This window comes from Lemur catta, chromosome 13 (assembly GCF_020740605.2).
Source record: "Lemur catta isolate mLemCat1 chromosome 13, mLemCat1.pri, whole genome shotgun sequence".
Taxonomy (NCBI): domain Eukaryota; kingdom Metazoa; phylum Chordata; class Mammalia; order Primates; family Lemuridae; genus Lemur; species Lemur catta.
In genome coordinates this window covers 2111482-2137176 of record NC_059140.1, presented here as the reverse complement: position 1 = coordinate 2137176, position 25695 = coordinate 2111482, and the positions used below count along the sequence as shown (strand labels likewise).

The 25695-nt window shown below is 36.3% G+C and overlaps 1 protein-coding gene and 1 pseudogene across 1 annotated transcript; both read right to left on the bottom strand.

Moving 5' to 3' along the window:
• Positions 1-1840: 1840 nt before the first annotated feature.
• On the bottom strand, positions 1841-2803 carry LOC123649383 (olfactory receptor 2AJ1-like). The gene has a single exon (XM_045567484.1). The coding sequence runs from the start codon at positions 2801-2803 to the stop codon at positions 1841-1843; it is 963 nt and encodes a 320-aa protein (XP_045423440.1).
• A 15624-nt stretch (positions 2804-18427) lies between these two features.
• LOC123649382 lies at positions 18428-19358 on the bottom strand (annotated as a pseudogene).
• Between the last annotated feature and the right edge of the window lie 6337 nt (positions 19359-25695).

The following is a 25695-nucleotide window of genomic DNA, read 5'->3' as shown; positions in this document are numbered from 1 at the left end:
TGTTATAATTAATACTGCTAATAACAAGTATACCTAAGTTATATTATGATGTCAAATTCAACCCAAAACTTTGATAACAATTATTGTTATTGTTTTATATCTACAACTGTAGAAGACAAAGTAGGGACTTTTGCCCACTAAAGCTTGCTATAGTATCTTCATATTTTGTTAAATACTTTAGGTGTATTCCTATATATTATGTATGCTTATCTTTCACTTGAGAAAACAAAGGTGTCAAAACCAACCATTCAGTGAATAATGCTGATTACAAGTGGAGTTTGTGAATTTTTGATAAGTGATTGATTACAGGGTTTGAAATATAATTTTACCAAGTTTCATAAATATGCAGACATTATAAGAATACACGGTTTTATCCCTACCACATAGTATTTTTATTTTTGTATATTAATCTAGAAATTAAAAAATCTCTAAATTTTGACCTCTAAATGTCCATATTGTCCTCAAATCTGTTCAGCCGGGTAATGACTTTTTCTTGCTTATAATAATAATGCTTTAATATCCAGACTTTCACTACTCACTGATTTTATGATGCTCCTGTGTCCCCATTAGGAATTATTATGAGTTGTACAGGCATATTTTAATGTATGTAAATGATGCATCTAAGAGTAACATTAGCATTTCCAGTCAATTCTGAATTTCTCCTAGCAATATCTTTACATATATTGTTATGTCAGTAAATTTTCTCCATAGTCTCTACAGAAACTCTAGCATGCCAGATTACAGAAGAATATTACAGGAATATAAGCAAGTAAGAAAATCACAACTGTGAGGAAAGAAAGCTTTTATTAACATAGCATCACTTACTTTGTGTTTAAATCATTGATATTAAGAAGTATCATTATTATTAGATAATTTAATAAGCTATTCAAGGTTCTTTATAAAATGTTTTTTTTTAATTTGTGTACCACATTTCATGTCCACCTACAGTATGTAATGAATTCAAATTTACCAAAACTTTGTTAACATCTGTTATTGTTTTAAAATTTCCAATTGTGAAACACAAAGTAATGACTTTTCACCCATGAAAAATCTTCCTATGATATCTTCATATTTATGTTTAAGTATTTAATGATATTTATTTAATGTAAAATACGTAATATGCTATAATAAAATTAACTTCAATGTTCAACTCATTAAAATGTGGTATTCTAGTTTTTACTATTAATAAAATTATTTAATTGCATTCTCAATAGAAATATTTTCTTCTATGTGTATGTATATACATGTATATATGAAAGAAGACAATTTTTATGACATTCTTATCTAATATTGTATGATTGCTTCTAGCATAGTATAACTCAACTTTAGCACAGTGTATATATATATATATATATACACATACATCTGTGTATACTTACTTATTTTGCTAAACAAATGTGTCAAAACAAGCCAAAGAGTAATAAATATTTTAAGATTATGGATTTTTGATAAATGAATGTTACCAATATAATTTTATAAGACTTTATAGAAATATAGACATCATATGGATTCAGGTTTCTTATATAATGGGTATGTGATTGTATTTTTTTAAATATTCCTATAAATTCTTACAATCTTAGTGGGATGGAGTAGGAAGCCCTGGGTCATCTTTACCTCCTAAAGTGTGTTGGCTGATTGTAATTGGTACCACAGAACGAATAATACATTTTTAGAGGTATGTGTTTACAAAATCAACATGTGATGACTTTATTATTAACAAAGTTTTCAAAATAGTCATATCTTTCCACATGTGTGGCAAGGTAGAAATTTTGATTAGCTTCCTGGAAAAACCAATAATAAACATCTTCTAGGTATTGAATATAGAAATAGAACACACAATTCAGGCATTTTTCCTATTCATTTTTTTATGCAGAATGTTACTTTTGATCATATTTTTCATTGCCCCCAGAACATCTTTATTCCTAAAGCTGTAGATTACAGGGTTGAGTGTGGGTGTGAGGATCGTATAGAATATTGCCAGGAACTTGTCCTGGCCTGGAGTGTGGTGTGTTTTAGGTCTCATATATGTAAAAATAAATGGCCCATAGTACATTATGACCACAATCATGTGGAAGGAACAAGTGGAAAATGACTTTTTCCGTGCCTCTGATGATTTCATTTGGAGGACAGTAAGGAGGATCTGGACATAAGAAGCAGAGATCAGGGATAAAGGGATCAGCAGGAAAATGATGCTACTTACATAAACTCCTCGTTCGTAGCCCGATGTATCTACACAGGACAATTTCAGCATGGCAGGGACTTCACAGAAAAAGTGATCGATGGTCCTAGAGCCACAGAAGGGAAAGTGGAGCACGTAAGCCGTGTGAACTATGGAGTTGAGGGTCCCAACAAGCCAGGACCCTCCAGCCATGACAACGCTGACAGAGTCGTCCATGAGGATCGCATAGCGCAGTGGGTGGCAGATGGCTACATAGCGATCACAGGACATCGCAGCCAGGAGGAGGCACTCGCCACCCAGGAGGGTGAGCGACAGAAATACCTGGAATCCACAACCTGTGAATGAAATAGTTCTGCTACCCAACAGATAGTTAGCAAGCATTTTGGGAACAATGTTGGAAATATGTAAGATATCCATAGTGGAGAGATGGCTGAGCAGGAAGTACATTGAAGTATGGAGTCGAGAGTCACTGCGGATAAGGAGGATCATGAGTGTGTTTTCTGCTACAGCCACAACAAAAATGACAAATATAAACAAGAAGGAGACCAGACTTGTTTGGGAAGAAGAGAACAATCCCAAAAGGGTGAAATCACTGCTGGAAGTTTGATTCTTATGTCCCATCATGGATTCTCCTTTTTTACCTAAAAAGAATTAATAAAGAAATGTTAATAAACAGAAAAAGAAGAAAAATATCAATTTCATTTACATGTATCTGCATGATAAAATGAGAGTTAGTGACGCATATTTTGTAATTGACTTCGAAAGACTCTTAGTCTCTTTTTAGAGTGGGTGTGTCTTTACAAGATGGGCATTTATTTGTTTTAATCAACAAATGATATTCATATTCATTATATTGAGGGGCCTTTGGCTCCATGTGAAGTCCCCAAATCTTAATGACTTCCATGTACTCTACTCAAGTCCAGTCTGTTCTCAAATGTCACCTTCAAGGGTGTGCCTATTCCTACACATACTTCTAAAAATCTTAATGCTCCCACTTGAACCCCAACTTTCCTGGTCCTCCTTACTCTATTTCATTTTTCTTTATTTGCATATGACTTTTCACCTTCTAGGATGTTAAATAATAAACATATCGTTATATTTGTTATTCATTGTCACTCTCCACCAGAATTTTAACTTCACAATGGGAGATCTTTGTTCTGTTCACTGGTATAAGTCAATGGCCTAGGAGAGTGGCTAGTACATAGCACATGCTCAGTAATGTTTGTTGAATACATGCATGAAATCAATAGAGCATGGAACTTAATTTTCTCCCTAATGCACTGTTCAATTACATTTAACTTATATAAAATGAAATGTATGATACCAAGGCTTTCCAAAATAATAAGCAATAAAATATTATGATAAAAAACAATATAGGTTTATAATCTGAAACATCATCTATATCTTAAATATAAAAAATAAAATATCTATTTTGTCACCATCTACAATGCATCATCTAGAATATATTATACTTTTCTTGTTTTCCTAACTTATAGAAGTTGAATCATAATTTATTAGTTCTATATGTGGGGTATTGTAGGTGTTAATATTAGTGTTTATATTTGGAGAATGGTTACTTAAATGTTTACATTATAGTTATTTGTAGATCTTCTGTATGTATACTTCCCTCGAGGTAAATAACTAAATGAATACAACATGCCTGCACATATTAAAATATAAATGGTAAAATTTATGAGTACTTGAATCAAGTTTCTGCCTTTCAATAAATGGTACGATTATCAAAAAAAACGAAAAATGTAAAAAATTATTTTCCATCTTATGAATGACTATTCTTAAATTTGAATAAAATGATCTCAGAAATCATATATTTTGCAGCAACATGAGTGGAACTGAGACCATTATCTTAAGTGAAATAACTCGCAAACAGAAAGTCAAATACCAAATGGTCTCACTTATCAGTGGATGCTAAATAATGTATACACATGGATGTGAGGAGTGGAATAATAGACACTGGAGACTCTGAAGGGAGGCAGGGTGTGAGAGGTGAGGGATGAGGAATTACTTAATGCAGACAATGTGCATTATTCAGGTGATGGGCACACTAAAAGCCCATATTTCACCACCATGCAATATATCCATGTAACAAAACAGCACTTGTACTCTTTGAATTTATACCAATAAAAAAGCAAAAACAAACAGAGCTTAGATTTTCACTTTTGTAGAACTAATGTACTAGTCATGCCACTGATGGCATATTGATGATTTTTATTATTATTATTATTATTTTGTTTTTTTGAGACAGAGTCTCCTTTTGTTGCCTGGGCTAAGCTAAGGTGAGTGCCATGATATCAGCATAGCTCACAGCAACCTCAAAATCCTAGGCTCAAGTAATCCTCCTGCCTCAGCCTCCCGAGTAGCTGGGACTACAGGTCCTGCCCTTGAATATTAACAGTGGCTTGCTATACTTTCAAGAATTTTAAAATTTCAGATCCTAAACAAGATTTCCAGATTTTTATGTAATTATTCTTCACTGTTTTGGCCCCATATCTCCATAACATTTGATGAGAGACAAAGATTCAGGTTAAAGTAGGGCTTCCCATAACCTATTCATAAACAAATTTCCAAAATCAATCAATAGTACTGGCAACTTAAATTCACTATATCTGTATCCAAAGGTGTTAACATTTCCCTAGTCTCTAGAATCCTATCATCCTTCTGTTTTTTGCTTTTTTAATTAATAATTTACCTATTATAGTCATCCCATGTCCATTTGCTACTGAATCTTCAATTCTTAGCAGACTCCCTGGTCCACTATAGATTTCAGTTGCTTGTTACAAGAATGATTCACTTATTTTCTTGACCTCTGATGTCCAGATATTTTCAACTATGCATCAATTCTTCATTCTCTCCATTTCTTACTTGCCTTTATATAGTTATAGAGTTTATATTGTCTACTAATATCTGTATTTTCTCTTCAGGTATTGGAAGCAATCCCTAATTTATTTCTTATCTCCCTCACCATGTTACTTCTAACACCTTCTGTCCACTTCCCCGAGGCACCTGAAATTTCTACAACCTTTTTGATGACTTTTTGCCTAACTCATCAATCAGAGATCTGAAATATTCTCCGTGAGGCAGGAATAATTAATGAAAGGGTATTTTCTATGCCATCCAGAAACATCTGGATTCTCAGTGAAATCTACACTTGAATGCAAAGACATATGTTCAAGTAATGAGCATCTTAATTCCATGTTTTAAGATGGAGAAAACATGTCACATATCATATATAGCCTCTTCCATGTATATACAACTCTTTCTCAAGGTAAAGCCCGTTTGCACCTACTAGCTCTAAATATAGCTTGTTAATAATGCTAAATGTTGGAGGAAAATGTAACATACACTTTACACCCATCTCTGTTCTAAGAGCTTGGAGGCTAATCAGATAATATGCCATCCACATAGTTTTAAGCCTTACATTTTTCAATAGGTGATGGACCTGTGGTTTTTAGGAAATTTTTATTACATTTCAAAACATCTGTCTACGTGTTTGTGGATGTAAAGTTTTCTCATTTGGAAGAAGCAATCAATAAATCCAGTTTGAAATTTGACCATGTGCATTATTCTCCACATAAACTATGTGAATTTAAAACACCCACTTAAATTTGAGAAAACCCAGATTGTGTTTACGGAGAAGGAAATACAGAATGACACAAGTATCAATCATGTAGATCCCTTCATACAAGAAAGTTGAATACAAAGAAAGGAATAGACTATAGTTATTTTTTTCAGACACATCACATTTCTTTCAAGTGGTAACTGTATTTGATCAGATATTTGTGGGGGAGGCCGATGTGTTGTGAGACTTCTTATCATATCTAAAAATGTCTTCACTTAGGCTTCCCTAAATTATTTAGCCAATTAATCCTACTAATTTGTATAAATAGACAAATTGCATAATTTTTTCAGAGGAACTACTTCAGACTTAATATGTATAATCCCATTAGTGAATCCAGCTGATCCTACCTGGTTACTGTGCACATGTTCCATTGAATTCACACCTGCTGTGATATCATTTACCAGCTACAGACACAGCCACATCCCAGTCTCCTGTTGTGCCCTTCACTCATTGACTGCACTACACTCAAATCCTGTTGGTCATTTCATATTTAGGAAGGTTCTTAAAATCTACTACATGACCATTAACAGACTTAGTTCAACTAAAAATTACTTTTTCATTTATCTACAGGATCTTACATTACACAGAGAAAGCATACAGCATGTTTCTTTAAATTTTGATTTATCTAGAGGTCAATTGTTCATTAATATTGATATGAATAAGTATTCATATGTTAAGCAGTTATTTATTTGCTCCTACATTATTTCTTTATATTAAATTTTGGACTACAAGACAAGTGCCAGACAAAAAATATCGCCAAATCACTTCTGTCTGAAAATATTTATATCAAAAAGTATTTGAAATGAACCACTAGAGAAAATTAAGTCTGACTGCATACTTATATTTTATACTATATGAGAATAGCATTTTTGTTTTTTTAACATTACATAAACCTGTGATATGAATGACCTACCTGGTATAATAATTATAGCTCTATTTTAAAAACTTCAAATATCAGAGTTATTGGATTGGTGACCAACTGATTTAAAAAAAAAAAATTGTTGTTCTTACTGGTTATTCACTCAACTACAATGGAATTTTATTTGAGAAGTAAAAGTCAAACACTAAGTTGACCTAAATATAAATGGAATGAAATCATTAGTTTTTAAAGTAATCAATGTGTAATGTGGGTGTCTATATACATATATATATAATGCAAATCACCTTGCCTAGGCATTGGTGTATATTGGCTCAAATAATTAAGGAAATAGCAATGGAAACTATTTCCTAGTGTTTTGAATAGAGATAAATAAGAAAACTGCATGCAAATAGTTTCCTGAAAATATTTTATTTTGTGTCTTATCTACATATAAAACACCAATCAGATATAACAGTATATCTGAAATGAATTTCTATTAAATAAAGATTTATGTATTTCTTAAATATACATTTAAGCTATTATATAACAGAGAGAGAGTGGGGAAAAAATTAGAAGGAGTGAGAGGGAGAGAAGCATGAGAGTGAGAAGAAAAGAGTTTCAGGATATAATAGAATACAAACTAACACAAAACAAAGTGAAATTTAATGAGGCGAATCAGAAGAACATTTTGTATTCACTGTCCAGTAAAACTAGTTCATTAATCTCCCTGGGGAGGAAAGAAACTCACCACATTGAAAGAGAATGTTTAGGTTGGCTTCCTCACCCATATGCACCTGCAAATGTATTAAATAGCAAGGCGATGCTCTGAAATCTATAACCTGAGCTGCTTAAAATTCCACTCCATACTAACCATCTGATGTTTTCATTCATCCTTTTTGCCCCTCTAACTTTTCAACCCCACAGAATCATTGTAGAGTGACCATATATCTGTCCCTTGTTGCTGTCATCCCAGTTTAAGGGAATCCTATGATTAGTGTCTCACAGTGATACCACATCATATCACACATTAAATTGCTCATGTACCCTAAACACCCACTTAAATTAAATGATACCACCATGTGCAATTGTCCAAGTCAGAAATCAGAAAATCGTTCTTGACTTCAATTTCTGCCCACTTTTATACGCATTTCAACATTTCCTACACATTCCAGCTAGTAAGTGCATTCCCTGAGTTATTCCTTCTCATCAACTATGTTCCATGTGTGGCCACAGTGGGTCTAACACATCCATTTTGTCTTTCTCTTTCAATTGAACAGAAACTGTGTGGACTCAGCACCACTGATGTACAATCACACACTATTTATCACTTCTTGAAGCCAGTAGAGTGTGGCCCACTGGGTAAATTCTGGAAAATTACAACACATGAATGGTGGAGACTGAGGACACATACCCTTCTTAGTTCCTTCATCCTGTTATTTTGCATATGGATATGGGATGTATGTGTCTGATATATTCCTGGAACAGTTTCACAGGGACCAAACCAAGAGATTCTGGAACAGAAAGCTATGAGCCACCAGACAATTTCTTATTGATCGTGAGTCACAAAAGCTGCCCCCCTCTGCCAAAATCAACACTTGCTTCCTATGAACAAGTTAAAAATGATCCTTGTGTGCTTCAGGATGTTGGTCTAGGAAAATGATTTTAGCTATAAGACCTCAAAAGCACAGGCAACAAAACAAAAATAGACAAATGGGATTATATTAAACTAGAAAGATTCTGCACAGCAAAGGAAACAATCAACAGAATGAAAAGACAACCTGCAGAATGGGAGGAAATATTTGCAAACAATCTGACAAGGGATTAATATATAAGATATGCAAGAAACTCAAACAACTAAACAGCAAAAATAAAAATAATAATCTGATTAAAAAGCAGATAAATGATCTACATAGACATTTCTCAAAAAAAAAAAAAAAAGACATACAAATGGCCAAGTATATGAAAAAATGTTCAACATCACTAATAATCAGGGAAATGCAAATCAAAACCACAACGATATATCATCTCACCCTAGTTAGAATGGTTACTATCAAAAAGGACAAAAAATACCCAGTGCATGTCAGGACACAGGAACAAGGGAACTCTTACACAATGTTGGCGGGAATGTAAATTAATACAGCTATTATGAAAACAAGTATGGAGTTAGTACATCTAAAAGATATGTGCACCTCAATGTCTATTGCAACAGTACTCACAATGTCCCAGACATGGAATCAACCTAAGTGTCCATCAAAAGATGAATGGATAAAGAAAATGTACTACATATATTCAGTGGAACACTAATCTGCCACAAAAAGGAATGAAATCCTGTCATTTGTGACAACATGGATGAGACTGGAGAACGTTATATTAAATGAAAAAAGCTGGGCACAGAAAGATAAATATCACATGGTCTCACTCATATGCAGAAGCTCAAAAAAGCTGATCTCATAAAACTAGAGAGCAGAATATGGTCACTAGGGCTGGGAAATGGAGGGAGGTGAGAGAGGTATAGAGAAGATGCTCCATGAGTGCACAGTTGCAGCTGGACTGGAGGAATATGTCCTATCGTTCTCTAACAATCTAGGGCAACAACAGTTAACCATGATTTATTGTATATTTTCAAGTAGCTGCAAGACAGGATTTTGAATGTTCTCAACAAACCCACAAAAAGGATAAATGTTTGAGGTGATGAATATGCTAATTATGATTTGACTGATTTGAATATTCCACATTGATTATATCAAAGTAGCACCCTGTACCCCATACATTTATACAATTAGTATGAGTCAATCAAATTTTTTTAAAAAAATCTTATTCTATCTTTACATCCCACTTACCAGGTCTCTCTTGCTGATAACAGAATTGAATTCTCTCTTGCTATGCAGTAAATAACTTCTAGTGATGGTGTTTAAAAAATGATTTCCCTTTAATAGTGGATGCAATTAAAAGCAAATACTCAGGTGATTTTGAGAAGCTAGGGAAATGTATTGTGTGGGAGTTTGCAAGTTATTTGTTAACTCTGTTACCTGCTCTACCATAGAAAGTAGAGCAAAGTCCACCAATGTGAGCTGAAACCAAGTCAGAGTCAGCAGAGCTGAGGAAATGAGCTTTGCTAATAAAAGATTTCTCTGCCTGAAACATAAAATAGATCTCACCCAAGTGTCATACATGGCAGCCTTGCAGGACTGCAAACATCAGCTGTGTTTGTGCTAAAATGGGAGCATCTGTAAGTAGTAGATATGGAGTGCCAGCCTTACAAGGAAAGGACTGCATGGCTCAAAAACTTCTCAAGCACTTTCCCTTGAGAGTTGTCATATACCAAATGTCCACCTTGCTTGTCATAAGAAATCATGCTAAGTTTGTTCCCACTTGAGCCTATTGTTGAAAATGTCCTCAATGCAGTGATAAGTGATTAAAGTTGGGAAGAACCAAGAGGTTAGAGACTCTATCTTGGCACCAGATGTTGACTGATAGTGCTCTCTCATGGAAATGGCTAGACGCCAACTTTATATTGGAAGCACCTGTATTGCCAAAGGAAACTTAAATCTGCTTGATACTGTTCTGAACTCTAGAACTGTAAGTAACTCTCTAGACCACTGAGATTGCATTAGCAGGAATTAGGCTACAGATTCTGTGTATTGCTGTACAAATTCAATTTCCCCTATAGATCAAACAAGCAATGAGGGTTATTCACAAGGAAAGAAATTTCAATGTCAAGGGCAATGCCAAGGTTAAAAGAGCACAGTGAAGAAATAGAATGCTTTCAGATCCCACAGTCAGGGGCACGTAAGAAGTGGACCAACACAACTTCTTCACTGGCAACAGAGAAACACTATCCCCATCAATCAAAGACTTTTGGATTATTGCTTTTGAATACAGTAAATTTCAACTTGATGTACAATAATTTAGTCAACAATTATCATGCTTGTTACATTTAGATTACTTCTCAGTTTTTGTTAGTAAAAGTAATGAAGTAAATACCATTGAGTTTCTAACTTGCTATATTTAAATTAAAACTAAAATTATGTGTTAAAGATAAGTTTATATTTCTTTTATGCTATTTCAAATAACTTCAAATGGTACTTCATTTATCTAAATACAATTTTACTATTAAACTTACTTTATTAAATTAATTTCAGTGAATCTAGCCTACTACCAGCACATCTTAAAGTTATTACTTATTAAATTCACTTCTGTACCTTATACATATATATAAACATACCACAATGCTGTACATTTTTGTAATCAGAATTTATAATAGGAAAGTGTTAATGAGAAAGAAGTCACTAAATTAGGCAAATAAATTGATCTGGGAAGAGAAAAGCTGGTGAGGTAGTTTGTAATAATTGTTGGCTACCCTTAACACTTCCACTAGATTTTAAATTTGGGGAGTCTTACATCTACTACAACTCTGGTGTGCTTTGCTCAAAATGATTAGCCCTTCCTTTTTTTTATTTTTTATTTTGAAATAGGGTCTTACTCCATTGCCTTTGCTAGAGTGCAGTGTTTGTCATCATAGCTCACTGCAGCCTCAAAATTCTTGTCTCAAGTGATTGATCTTCCTGCCTCAGCCTCTTGAGTAGCAGGGAATACAGGTATGGCATGTGCCAAGCAGCACGGCTATTTTTTCTATTTCTTGTAGTGACAGTGTCTCACTGTTTCTCAGTCTGGTCTTAAATGCCTGGCCTCCAGGGATCTCCCCTCCTCGGCCTGCCAGAGTGCCAGGATTACAGGTGTGAGCCACCACACCTGGCAGTACCCACTTTTATAGAATAGAAACAGAAAATACTATAATATTAATAACAACAACTATAAGCAACACATATACTCACCATCAAATTGGTGTCACTGATCATCACCTAAGAGCACATTGGGGAATAACATTAATCGGGTGTTGGGCAGATGTGGGGGAGAGGGGATAGGTGCATATAATGAATGGGATGCTCACCGTCTAGGGGATGGACACACTTGAAGCTCTGACTCAGGGTGGGGAGGGGGAGACAAGGGCAATACACGTAACCAAAACTTTTATACCCCCATAGTATGCTGAAATAAAAAAAAAATAACAACAATTCAATTAATTGCCTGCTTCTAATTTATCTCCATATAAATGTGCTTTATTTCTACTTCTAGATTATTATTTCCAAACCACAGTTTGCAAACACTCTGCTGGGTCTTATTTTCTTAATATAAAAACTCCATAAAATTTACCTGCTTTTAGTTCCCATTTCTAGTAAAACTGAATTATTTATATTTATATAAATGCACTTACCTTGCATCTTCTTCATAACTTGCAGTCTTTCTTCCACATACACAGTCTTCCTCAACACTTTTAAGGGCTTCAGGTTCTCCATTTGCCAAGATTTTACATGTAAATCTCTCCTCCATGGAGACTTCCTTGTTCTCTGTAGAGAGGCTGACTCTCACCCACTCAGAGCCAGACAGCTCTGCCAGGACATCGCATTTAATCTACAGTTGAGCTGTTTACGGTCACATGACTCTCTGCCACTTCCATATAAGGAGTTTGACTGCAGGCATTGCCTAGTGCACCCTGATCAAGACCTGCACCTCCCTACGTGACCTGACCCCTGAAGTCCTTCCTAAGCCCTCATCTTCCTCCACGTTTCACCTTATCAGTTCCACGCCACACAGGACATTCTAGCCAGGACCTTTCACATTTAACACACTATGCTCCAATACCCCTTCCTCTCTCTTGGTGTCTGGCTATTGTTCGTGCCATTCAGATGTGTGCTGAATGTCACATCCTTGAGAGTGACTTAGAAGCATTAGACTGTGCTCCATTCAGCCATTTCCTTCGGCTGAGCTGAGAGGGGGTAAGTGGTTTGGAAGCAGCAAGAGAAGGCATGAAAGACACCTACCCAACTCAAATTCCTGTGCATGTGGCTTCGGAGAGAGAAAACAGTCACCTTTTAATAGGGCAACATGAGGGGCCATGTCTCCAGGGGACGGCCTGAGCAGGAAGGGAAGAAAACATGCAGGAATAGCTGTGTGAAAGGAGGTGGGGCAGGTGGAGACTGAGGACAGACCAGCCATTCCCTAGGGTGCAACAGAAGAAATAGATCTTGCAGAGATGGAGAGTGGAAGGATGGTCACCAGAGACTGGGGTGGGGTGCAGGAAGGGGGTACAAAGAGGGATGGTAAATGCGTACACATGTACAGTTACATAGAAGGAATACGATCTAGTGTTTTGCAGCACAATAGGGTGACTCTAATTAACAACAATACATTGTATATTTCAAAATAGCTAGAAGGGTGGAATTGGAATGTTCCCAACACGAACAAATGAGAAATGTTTAAGGTAATCAATATCCCAATTACCCTGATTTGCTCATTACACATTGTATCCATGTATCAAAATATCACATATATCCCACAAATATATACAACTACTAATATTATGTATGCATGAAAATATTTTTAAAATATAAAAAGAAGAGAGTGGGTTTCATAGGGGAAAAATGAGATGGAGTCTGTGTCACCACTGGCTAAGCAAAACTGCTTTCATGACCCTGTCCCTATCATTCCCTTTTTTCTTAGCATATTTTATTCCCAGACTTCAGGTGCCAAGAGAGCATTGTCGGTTAAGTAATGTGTTTATGGTCGGTTCCTTACACTAGACAGAAGATCTAGGGCGGATTGCTAGGTGGAACTCATTAACCTGAGAGATCACAGAGTGTTTCTAGAGTCAAGAATGAAAGTGTTTATTCCACAGACAGAGTCCACCTATTTCAGAGGCAGATACAAGTGACACACTTGTTTTATTTAAGAGATTCTACTGAAATTTATTTTTGGTAGATTCATGAGACAATTAAGTAGTCACAAAAGGAATTAAATATATAAGTGAATACAGCAAAAGACATGAAGTTAATTTAATTGTTTTGTTCATAATTATAATGACAGCCAAATCTTACTGAACATTTTTAGATGTCAGGCAAGATTTTAAGCATGTCAGAATTATTATTTTATTTAATCATCAAATATCCACATGAAGTTCACAGAGATTAGTCAATATTCTTAAGTTAATCAGTTTAACCAAGGTTTCAAGTACAGAAGTCTTGGTGTTAGAACTCACATTCATAAGTAATACACCATTTTACCCACAAATTTCTATTTCACCCAACACAAGAAAAGCATTTGACAACCCCTTGAACTTTAGGAGGGAAAAGGATGGCTATTTCCCATGAATGTGTATATTTGTGAAGGGGAAATCTGTCAACTTTTACTATTATAACTAGCCCTTTCCTAAGTGTGTATAAAAAAATAACATTTCGGGACCCTGGAGGTCTGATCTTTGAGCTTTTCTATTCTCTTGGCCAAATTATTTTCTAAGAGGCTTGGTGAGCCATGCCTTACAAATAATAAAATCTCACTAAACAGGTTTTTATTAAACTGGCATAACATGGCTTACTTTCCAACCTGATTCTGGTATAGTTCCACATGACAGATAGAAGACCCCCTTATCTTAACTCCAGCATTTCTTCCTGCTGACTCCAGACCTTTAGACAAAGCTGAACTCTTTCAACCAACTGCCAGCTGAAGAATCCCTAACACCCGCCTATAACCTGTAAACATCTGCTTCAGGATGTCCCATGTTTCAGGGCAGAACCAATGTATACCTTCCCTAATTCATGGTTTTACCTGTAATTCCTTTCTCCATGAATGTATAAAAGCAGTCTCTAACCTGATGCCTCAGGAACATTCTTCAGGACCTCTCAAGACTATGCTCCCCAGGCTGTAGTTGCACATATTCATCTCAGAACAAATCTTTTTAAATTATTTTACAGAGTTGGGGTTTTTCCATTAACATTGCTGAATTTATTAAGCCTAGAGAAAAGTTCAGCTCTGGAGACTGAGTAATGTAGCATGTTTGCAACTTCTACTTCTTGGATGATAGATTAACTCTCTTCCTTATTGTTCTTCTTCTGTAAATGCCTAGGAGAGATCAGAGACCAGACAATCCCTCCCAATCACTAAGCTTTGTTATAGATTAACTGACTCCTTTATTGTCCTCTCTGTAACTCAGACAACATGGAACGCAAGACACATGGTACCATGACTTTTATAACCTGCTTGTAGAATGTTAAATATAGTTTTACCAAAAGAAAGAGACCTCCTCCACTAATCAGCTCATTGTAGCTATGCATTAAGCCTTATATAGAAATATGCTGAAATTCTGTTAAACATCCCTGAACTTTGCCTATATAAATGATCCCAAATTACTATTCTTTGGAACATTGACTTCCATTCTTTGGAAACTGTGCTTCCTGGGCAGCTATCCTCAAACACTGTGATTGAATAAATTCTCTTTAAACTAAATTATGACCCTCTTGCTTATTTCATCTTGACAAGTTCAGCTTTTCAAGGTCAGGTAACTGGGTTCAGGTCTACGTGAAGGCAGACGATGAACTTTGCTCCAATGAGTTTGTCTCTGTTTTTTTGTTTTGGTTTTTTTTTATGATAATTAACACTGCACCTAATTTAAAGGGTTATGGTAATAAATAAATAAAAAAGAAAATGAAGGTGCAATGTTAAGCCAAATGCAGTCACAAAGTAAGACTGAGTAAATGAAAGGTATGTCATGATTATTATTGTTATTATTATAGTTATTTTATAAGAAGCTAAACCTTTTTCTTTTTATTCCATTTGGGTGAGGACTAAATGAAATCTACTTAACGCGTCTTAAAGAGAATATGGAAACAATATTTAACGAGATCACCTCATGATCAAATTTTGCCTGTTTATGAGAATAAATCAGGCTTAGAATATGATCAATTGGCTGAGTTCTGGTGTATACTCTGAAGCAAACATTCAGATTTGGGATAAATTCCTTTGCCAGACTTTCTTCTGTGATCTCTAGGTGCCACTATCTAAATATTCCAGGGACCTGCAAACCTGGATCTGGCTCATGCACCCTGATATTGTCTCCTGAAGGAAATCAAAATATTTCACCCCAAAATAGATTTCTTTGGCATATTTTGAGGTGGCTGCTCAGAGGAGCTGCAAACAGAAGTAGCCCTGCAAAGGTGTTTTTATGGGGAGATTTGCATCTGTAGAGAAAGTCTGCACTGATGCAGCCAGGCTTTCTCTAGAGCCCTCCCTTGTCCAGGTCTAGGAAACATATAGCGTCTGAAACTTTTGAAACTCTGAAAGGAACATTCACCATCTATTCTCTCTGAGGGTTGCTACCTGTGAAGTTTCATCTATGTAGCAAGACCACCTTTGCTAGCCAAGTAGCCTCTCCTCTCCCTCCCATAACCTGTCTTAACACTACAACCTGATTTACCACCATAACTTGTTTTTGGCCATGGTCTCAGCCCATGTTCTTCCTATAACCTCAAGGTGGTATATGAGCCTCTGAATCCCACTGGGGTATTAGAGTAATAACCCTGATTTCCTCCCCTCACCTATGCAGGTTCATAAATCTGTATGTCATTATTCCTAGTAATCTGCCTTTTGTCACTTGACTTTTCAGGGACCATCTGGAGGGCAAAAGGGAAGTTCTCCCTTGGCCCTCACAGTTCTCTAGACTGTTCTGGCCCTTATTTGATATGATATAAGAAAAACATTTTTGCCTAAAGCACTATTTGAGGAAAGAAAAAGTTCCTAATCAAGGATTCAGATTAAAGCCAAAATAGCAAAATAAATTTAAAAATAAATCTCAAAATGGATTATTTTAAACTATTATCTTATAGTTTGATTTTGTGCTTAGTTACTTTGTTTTGGGAGATCACAAAATATATACATTTATAAATAGATATGTCAATATATATTTATATTTACTTACTTTGTAAAATCAGCAGTCTTTTTAAAAGTGCCAAGTTTCTCACCTGAAAATTATCATAGGTATATAATCTCTTACCAGCTAAATACAAAAAATATTACGTAAACACCTTAACCATCATTGTTGGCAACCCTATTTTTATTCTTGTCCATTTTACATTTTATATCACAGAAAAGAGTATGTCAATGAAGAAAAACTTTCAGATTTATAGTGGCATCATTCCTCCACTGGACAAATAAACTTATAGACTCAAGCAAAATGGATGAGATAGAAGAGCTATATTACATAAATACATGGTTTAAATAAAACAGTTATGGTCATTGAATGGCAAACAATATATTAGAAAACAAATAATAGTAACAAATAATCCAATGTATAATTTTATTTCATAAATTTCAAATCATTTCTTAATTGTCATATATTGGCCCAGGCATGGTGGTTCATGCCTGTAATCCTAGCATTCTGGGAGGCTGAGGCGGGTGGATAGTTTGAGCTCAGGGTTCGAGACCAGCCTGAGCAAGAGCAAGCCCCCCTTCTCTACTAAAAATAGAAAGAAATTAGTTGGACAACTGAAAATATATAGAAAAAATTAGCCAGGCATGGTGGAGCATGTCTGTAGTCCCAGTTACTTGGGAGGCTGAGGCAGAAGGATTGCTTCAGCCCAGGAGTTTGAGGTTTCTGTGAGCTAGGCTGACGTCATGGCACTCTAGCCCGGGCAACAGAGTGAGACTTTGTCTCAAAAAAAAAAAAAAAAAAAGTCATATATTGTCTATTTGTTATTCACAAAGTTGTGTTTGCCTTAAAACACAGAGAGGTGCTTATTTTCAAAGACTGAAATAGATATTTCACAAAAGAAGACAGGCAATAAACTAATGCAATAGTCCTTAACATCAGCAGTCATCAGAAAAATACAAATTTAGCAAAACAGGTTACTACTACATTCAGTAGAATTCATAAAATTTTTAAAAAGTTTGATAATATTTGGGGCAGCTAGAATTTTGTGAATTGCTGGTGGGAATGTAAAATTAAACACTTTGAAAACTGCTAGCTAAAAATTTCATTATGCAGCTACCACGAGAAATAAGAACACATGATCACAAAAAGGAGGTTAATGGCAGTTTTATTCATAATAGCTTCACAATGAAAATAGCCCAGATGTCCATCAGCAAAATAATGATAAACCAACAGTGATATATTCAGAAAATGGAATGCTGCATAACAATAAAAAGCAAACTACCAGTCAATTACAAAATGTGAGGAATCTTCAGAAACATGTTACGCTGAGGGAAAAAAAAAAACAAAATATGATAAAGAAAACCTATTGTTGATTCTATTGATGCAAAATTTTAGGAAAACCCAAACTAAAGAATGGGGTTAAATATAAGAGTAGTGGCTACATCTTAGGTGTGGGTTTCGCTGGAAAAGGGCATGCAGGTTCTTTCTCAGGTGGTGGAAGTTGTGTTTCTTGATAACGGATGTGAGTTGCCAGTGCAAGGATTTGGGGACACTGGTTGAAGGGAACACATTAGGTGTGAGCATTCTACTGTGTGTAAACTATGCCTCCATTTGAAACAAATGGTAACAGGTAATCATCAAAATTGCTTGAACAGTTGGTTCATTCTTTGAAAAAATATTTATTGTGGAGTGTGGCATAGAAACATTTTACTAAGGAGTAAAGATTTGCAACATTCTTTTTGTTTTGAAACCACTGACCTGAAGATAGATAAAAAAAAATTTTATCAATCAACATTTTATTTGATAATGACAGCTCACTAAATGAACCCAGAGTGTGAAGATTCATCTGCAATTCAGAGCAAAGCACGCACACACACACACACACACACACACACACCATACATACAGATGTAAAAATGTACGTATACCTTCTCTCTATGGAATCCCACACAATCACTTTGTACAGCCTTCAATAGTACAGTGTATTCATAGTCATGATTTAAGGCCACACACTGACACACACTTTCTCAATGTGCCCTTGACCTCGCTGTTCCTCAGACTGTAGATGAGGGGGTTCAGCATAGGGGTGAAGACGGTATGGAAGGATGACACCACCTTAGCATGAGCAGCTGACCTGTAGGATTTAGGTTTCATGTAGATAAAAATGGCAGCTCCATAAAAGAGTCCCACCACAGCCAAATGTGAAGAGCAGGTGGCGAAGGCCTTCCTGAGGGCTTCTGTGGAGCGCATGCGGAGAACAGCAGCGAGGATGAGACTGTAGGAGGTCAGGATGAGGGAGAAGGGGACCAGGAGCATCAGCACACAGCAAATGTACATGACATACTCAAAGACAGACGTATCAGCACAAGCCAAACGCACCAGCGCGGGAGCCTCGCAGAAGAAATGATCGATCTCGTGTTCACTACAGTACGGGAAGCTCAGGGAAGTGACAGCCTGCACGAGCCCATAAGCTGCCCCCAGGGACCAAGACCCCAAAGTCATTCTCAGGCACACCTGCCGGCTCATGAGGACTGGATATCGCAGTGGGTGGCTGACGGCCACATACCGGTCGTAGGACATGGCTGCTAAGAGGAAACTCTCTCCCACCCAGGGTGAGTGAGACAAATATCTGCAACCCACAGCCAGAGGCGGAGATGGACTTCTTGCCTGTCAGAAAGCCAGCAGCCATTCTGGGCACAATGGTGGAGACCAGCATCACGTCCATGAGGGAGAGTTGGCTCAGTAGGAAGTACATGGGCGTGTGGAGCCGGTGGTCCTGGTGAATCAGGAGAAGCCTAAGGGTGTTGCCCAGGAGAGAAGCGATGGCCATTGTCAGCACCACTGCAAAGAGAGCAAGGTGGGTTCTTGTGTATTTAAAGAGTCCTAGGAGAATGAAGTCTGAGCTGGTGTTTCTCTTCTCCATAATTTCTACCAGTGTGACACTGCACATTGTGAAATAGATGAGAGAGTTGTCGTCATTCATAGTGCTCCATTTGAGTTACATATTTCTTGAAACATACTTGTGTGTAAATAATGAAATCTATGTCAAACCCTTCATCTGCCATTTGTAAAATGTTTAAATTGCACATAAAATTAGGTCAACTTTTTCTCACCTCCAAGAATTTCATGATAAATACTTCTCAGGTGAAATACAGATTAATCTGCATAATAAATACCAGTTCTTGATCAATCACAAGTAACATGAAAGTGTGATTTTGCTTTATCTGACACCAACATAAGTGAGGAGGGAACAATTCACATAATGTCATTTTATTTGTGCTTGTCTTACATCATGCATAGTTTGTATCTTTAGAAAGTGAATTAAATCAATATATTTCAGTATATAAAGCCTATACATTTCATTATGATGATTACTGGTGTATAACATATCAAATTTCATTAAAACCTACCAAAATCAGATAGTTTTCCCTGACATGGGTTAATCCAGGAAGACATTTTTAGTTTGCAAACAAGAGGAGTTACATTCTCAGGTTGAGAAACTGGAAGAACTGAGTCTACCAATAGAAGCAAACCAATTTGGAATTGTTAGCACATTTAGTTCAACTTCACAGAGTTATACACTGAAAACAGTAATTATTTTCTTGGATATCTTTATTCATTTATTTATTTTGCAATGTGAATGTATAATGCTAAATGCACGCTTTCATTAACTGTGCAAAGTTACTTTGTTGTAATGAGACTGTTTCTTATCAGTCCACAAACACAAACTTTATTGGGTAAAGGAGAGAAAATAAAACTAAGTTCTTTACTCAGCTATAAACATAGATAAATTTCTTCTTTAGTACCAATAAAAAGAAATCTTTATAGGTTCTCATCTTAGATATGCCACAACAGTTCTATCCCTAACTGTTCTATATTCTGCAGCTGTAGCTGCAAATTATGGATGCTAATTCAATCTCAAGGATATGGTCTAATCAACACAGTTACATGGCAGAAGGAGTCCCTCTCTTCCATGGGCATTTCCTTGTCCCCACATCACACACCCATCCTCCACTCAAATGCCAGTCACGCCAGGGCAAGGCCATGCGAGAGGCTCGCTTGACCCCTGACTGCATCACTTGGGCATCGTCACTGTACTGGCAGCACAGTGCTTAGGGGTTTTGTTTGTTAACCAAAGAAAGTAGATTTAAACATCATGGAAATATACCTTCTCCTTGCCAACTATATTCTGCATTTTCCAAAACTTTATGATCCGCACACCCTTCTGTCTCTCACATGCATGTTCTATACATGGTAAATATATGAAATCTCTAATTATACCCTCAGTATCACTTACATGAAGGATGTCAAAATGCTCCTAACTCATTGTCTTGACTTGAGGACTTCTGTATCTCCGTTTTCCCAAACTGCCTCATTGTTTTTTTTTTTTTCATTTATTTTTTTTTTTATTTCAGCTTATGATGGGGGTACAAATGTTTAGGTTACAAATATTGCCCTTGTGCCCCTCTCCCCCCTGAGTCAGAGCTTCAAGTGTGTCCATCCCCCAGAGGGCGAGCACTGCACTCATTTTTATGTATACACCCCTCCCCCACACATCTGCCCAACACCCCATTAATATTATTCCTGAATGTGCTCTTAGGTGATGATCAGTGAAACCAATCTGATGGTGAGTACATGTGGTGCTTATTTTTCCATTCTTGGAATACTTCACTTAGTAGAATGGGTTCCAGCTCTATCCAGGAAAATATAGGAGGTGCTACATCACCATTCTTTCTTATAGCAGAATAATACTCCATTGTATCCACTCATATATTGATGGGCACTTGGGTTGTTTCCACATCTTTGCAATTGTGAATTGTGCTGCTATAAACATTTGAGTGTAGATCTCTTTTTATAGAATGTCTTTTGTTCTTTTGATTATATGTCCAGTAATAGCATTGCTGGATCAAATGGTAGATCTACTTGTGTCTTATAAATGTATCTCCATATTGCTTTCCACAGAGGGTGCACTAGTTTGCAGTCCCACCAGCAGTGTAAGAATGTTCCTATCTCTCCACATCCACACCAACATTTATTGTTTTGGGACTTTTTGATGAAGGTCATTCTCACTGGAGGTAAGTGATATTTCATAGTGGTTTTGATTGCATTTCCCTGATTATTCGAGATGTTGAGCATTTTTTCATAGGTTTGTTGGCCGATATTCTGTCTCCTTTTGAAAAGTTTCTTTTCTTTTTTTTTTATTTCAGCTTATTATGGGGGTACAAAAGTTCAGGTTATATATATTGCCCATGTCCCACCCATCCCGCTGAGTCAGAGCCTCAAGCGTGTCCATTCCCCAGACAGTGAGCCTGGCACTCACCATGTAGTCATACCTCCATCCCCTCCCCCCAACCCCCGCCTCAGTCTGATATCCAGTTGGTATCATTCCCCAATGTACATTTAGGTGATGATCAGGGAAACCAATTTTCTGGTGAGTACATGTGATGCTTGTTTTTCCATTCTTTGGATACTTTACTTAAGATAATGGATTCCAACTCTCTCCAGGAGAACCAAAGAGATGTCGTATCACCGTTATTTCTCATAGCTGAGTAATACTCCATGGTATACATATACCACAATTTACTAATCCATTCATGGATTGATGGGCATTTGGGTTGTTTCCACACCTTTGCAATTGTGAACTGTGCTGCTATAAACATTCGGGTGCAGGTGTCTTTTTTTATAGAATGACTTTTGTTCTTCTGGGTAGACGCCCAATAATGGGATTGCTGGATCGAATGGTAGGTCGACATGAATCTGTTTAAGGTATCTCCATATTGTTTTCCATAGGGGTTGCACTAGCTTGCAGTCCACCAGCAGTGTACAAGTGTTCCTGTCTCTCCACATTCACACCAACATGTATTGTTTGGGACTTTTTGATAAAGGCCATTCTCACTGGGGTTAAGTGGTATCTCATTGCGGTTTTGATTTGGATTTCCCTCATGATTAGAGATGTTGAACATTTTTTCATATGTTTCTTAGCCATTTTTATATCTTCTTTTGAAAAATTTCTATTCATGTCTTTTGCCCACTTTGTGATAGGGTTGTTCGATTTTTTCTTACTGATTTTCCTGAGTTCTAAATATATACTTGTTATCAGTCCTTTATCTGATGTGTAGTGTGTGAAAATTTTTTTCTCATTCTGTAAGTTGTCTGTTTATTCTAATGACTGTTTCTTTGGCTGTGCAGAAGGGTTTTAATTTGATCAGGTTCCATTTATTTATTTTTGTTGTTGCTGTGATTGCCTTAGGGTTCTTCTTCATAAATTCTTTCCCTAGGCCAATGTCTGTAAGAGTCTTTCCTATATTTTTTCTAGGATTCTAATAGTTTCCCACCTAAGGTTTAAGTCTGTTATCCACCGTGATTTGATTTTTGTCAGAGGTGAAGGCTGTGGGTCCTGTTTTAGTCTTCTAAATGTGGCTATCCAGTTTTCCGAGCACCATTAATTAAATAAGGAATCTTTTCCCCAGAGTATGTTTTTGTCTATTTTGTCAAAGTTTAGATGGCTATATGAGAATGGCTTTGTATTTGGATTTTCTGTTCTGTTCCACTGGTCTGTGTCCGTGCACTTGTGCCAATACCAAGCAGTTTTAATAATCACAGCTTTGTAGTATAGTTTGAAGTCTGGCAAATTAATACCTCCCATTTTATTTTTGTTGCTAAAAATTGCTTTTGCTAAATGGGGTCTTCTTTGGTTCCATACAAAGGGTAAAATTATTCTTTTTGTATCTGGGAAAAATGATGTTGGTAATTTAATAGGGATTGCATTGAATCTATAGGTAACTTTGGGCAGTACAGACATTTTAACAGTGTTCATTCTTCTGATCCACGAGTATGGTATGGTTTTCCACCTATTTACATGTTCTGCGATTTCCTTCCCCAGTGTTTCATAGTTCTGCCTATAGGGGTCCATTACCCCCTTACTTAAATATATTCCTAGGTATTTTATTTTCTTTGTTGCATTTTTGAAGGGTATTGAGTCTTTAATTTTGTTCTTTGTTTGACTATTATTGGCATAGATGAATGCCTCTTATTTGGGTGTATTGATTTTCTATCCTGAGACTTTACTGAATTCATTAATCAATTCCAGGAGTCTCCTGGTTGAATCCTTGGGGTTTTCCAGATATAACATCATATCATCAGCGAGAGTGAGAGTTTGATCCCTTCCTTCCCTATTTGGACTCCCTTGATTCTGCTCTCTTGCCTGATAGCTCTCGCCAGGACTTCCAATACTATGTTGAGAAGTAATGGGGAAAGTGGGCAGCCATATCTGGTTCCAGTTCTAAGTGGGAATGCTTTCATTTTTTCCCCATTCAGTATGATGTTGGCTGTGGGTTTGTCATATATGGCTTGTATCATTTTTAGATAGGCCTCGTCTATGCCTATTTTGTTAAGTGTTCTTATCATAAAAGGGTGTTGAATTTTGTCAAATGCTTTTTCTGCATCTATTGAGAGGATCATATGATCTTTATTTTTGCTTCTATTTATGTGGTGAATTACATTTATAGATTTGCATATGTTAAACCATTCTTGCATCTCTGGGATGAAGCCCAATTGGTCGTGATGGATTATTTTTTTGATAAGCACTTGGAGTCGATTTGCTAGGATTTTATTGAGAATTTTTGCATCTATATTCATAAGGGATATTGGTCTGTAAGGTTTCTTTTTTTGTTCCATCCTTTCCTGGTTCTGGTATTAAAATTATGTTAGCTTGGTAAAATGTGTTGGGGAGATTTCCATCCTTCTCAAAATTGGAGAATAGCTTATGTAGGATGGGCACCAGTTCGTCTTTGTATTCGTGGTAAAATTCAGGTGTGAACCCATCTGGTCCAGGGCTTTTCTTTTTGGGAAAGTTTTTTATTGCTGTTTCGATTTCAGATCTAGGTATTGGTCTATTCAGGAATTCTATTTCTTCCTGGTTGAGCCTGGGAAGGTTGTGTGTTTCTAAAACTTTGTCCATTTCCTCCTCATTTTCCAATTTGTGTGCATAAAGATTTTTGTAAAATTCATAGATGATATCATGTATCTCTGTGGCATCGGTCGTGATATCTCCTTTCATGTTCCTGATGGGGGTTAATAGAGTTTTTTGTTTTCTGCTCTTGGTTAGCCTAGCCAGAGGTGTGTGAATCTTGTTTATGTTTTCAAAGAACCAACTTTTTGTTTTATTAATTTCCCTTATGGTTTATTTGTTGTCCTTTTCATTCAGTTCTGATTTGATCTTAATAATGTTTCTCCTTCTGCTGGGTTTGGAGTCCGTCTGTTCTTCCTTTTCCAGCTCTTTGAGTCTATTCATTAGATTGTCTATTTTTAAGTTTTCTGTCTTTTTGATATAGGCATTTATGGAAATGAATTTTCCTCTCAGGACTGCTTTAGCTGGGTCCCACAGATTTTGATAAATTTTGTCTCCTTTCTCGTTTAATTCAAAGAATATTTTGATTTCTTTCTTGAGTTCTTCATTATAAAATAATCATTCAGGAGAAGGTTGTTTAGCTTCCATGACTTTGAGTAGGAATGAGAATTTCTGTTAGGTTTCATTATTACTTTTATTCCACTGTGATCTGAGAAGATGCATGGTATAATTTCTATTTTTTTTAATTTTTTAAGACATGCTTTATGTCCTAGGATACGGTAAATCTTGGAGAATGTCCCATGAGCTGATGAGAAGAAAGTATATTCAGTGGGTTTTGGGTAGAATGTCCTGTAGATGTCAGTCAGGCCCATTTGTTCTAGCATTCTATTTAAGTCTATTATTTCTGTTTATTTGTTTTTTGGAGGATCTGTCCTGTACTGTCAGTGGCGTGTTAATGTCTCCGACTATTAACGTGCAGTTATCTATCATTTTGTTCAAATCAAGTAGGGTTTACTTTATGAATCTGGGTGCACCTAAGTTGGGTGCATATATATTAAGTATACCTATGTCTTCTTGTTGAATTGTACCTTTCACCATTATATACTAACCATCATTGTCTTTCATTACTTTTGTTGATTTAAAAACTAATTATCGGAGATTAAAACCGCCAGGCCAGCTTTCTTTTGGCTTCCATTTGCTTGAAATATCGATTTCCACACTTTTATTTTCAGTCTAAATGCATCCTTGCAGGTTAGACTAGTTTCCTGAAGGCAGAAGATACTTAGACTGTATTTTTTTAACCATTGGGCCAGTCTATGTCTCTTGAGTGGGGAATTCAATCCATTCACATTTAATGAGAGACTTAATAAGTTCGACTGATTTCTGTTCCTCATGTTGGCTTGAATTTCAT

Bases quoted from the DNA above. Each gene is read 5' to 3' on its own strand.
- LOC123649383 (XM_045567484.1), bottom strand. From the start codon at position 2,803: ATGATGGGACATAAGAATCAAACTTCCAGCAGTGATTTCACCCTTTTG.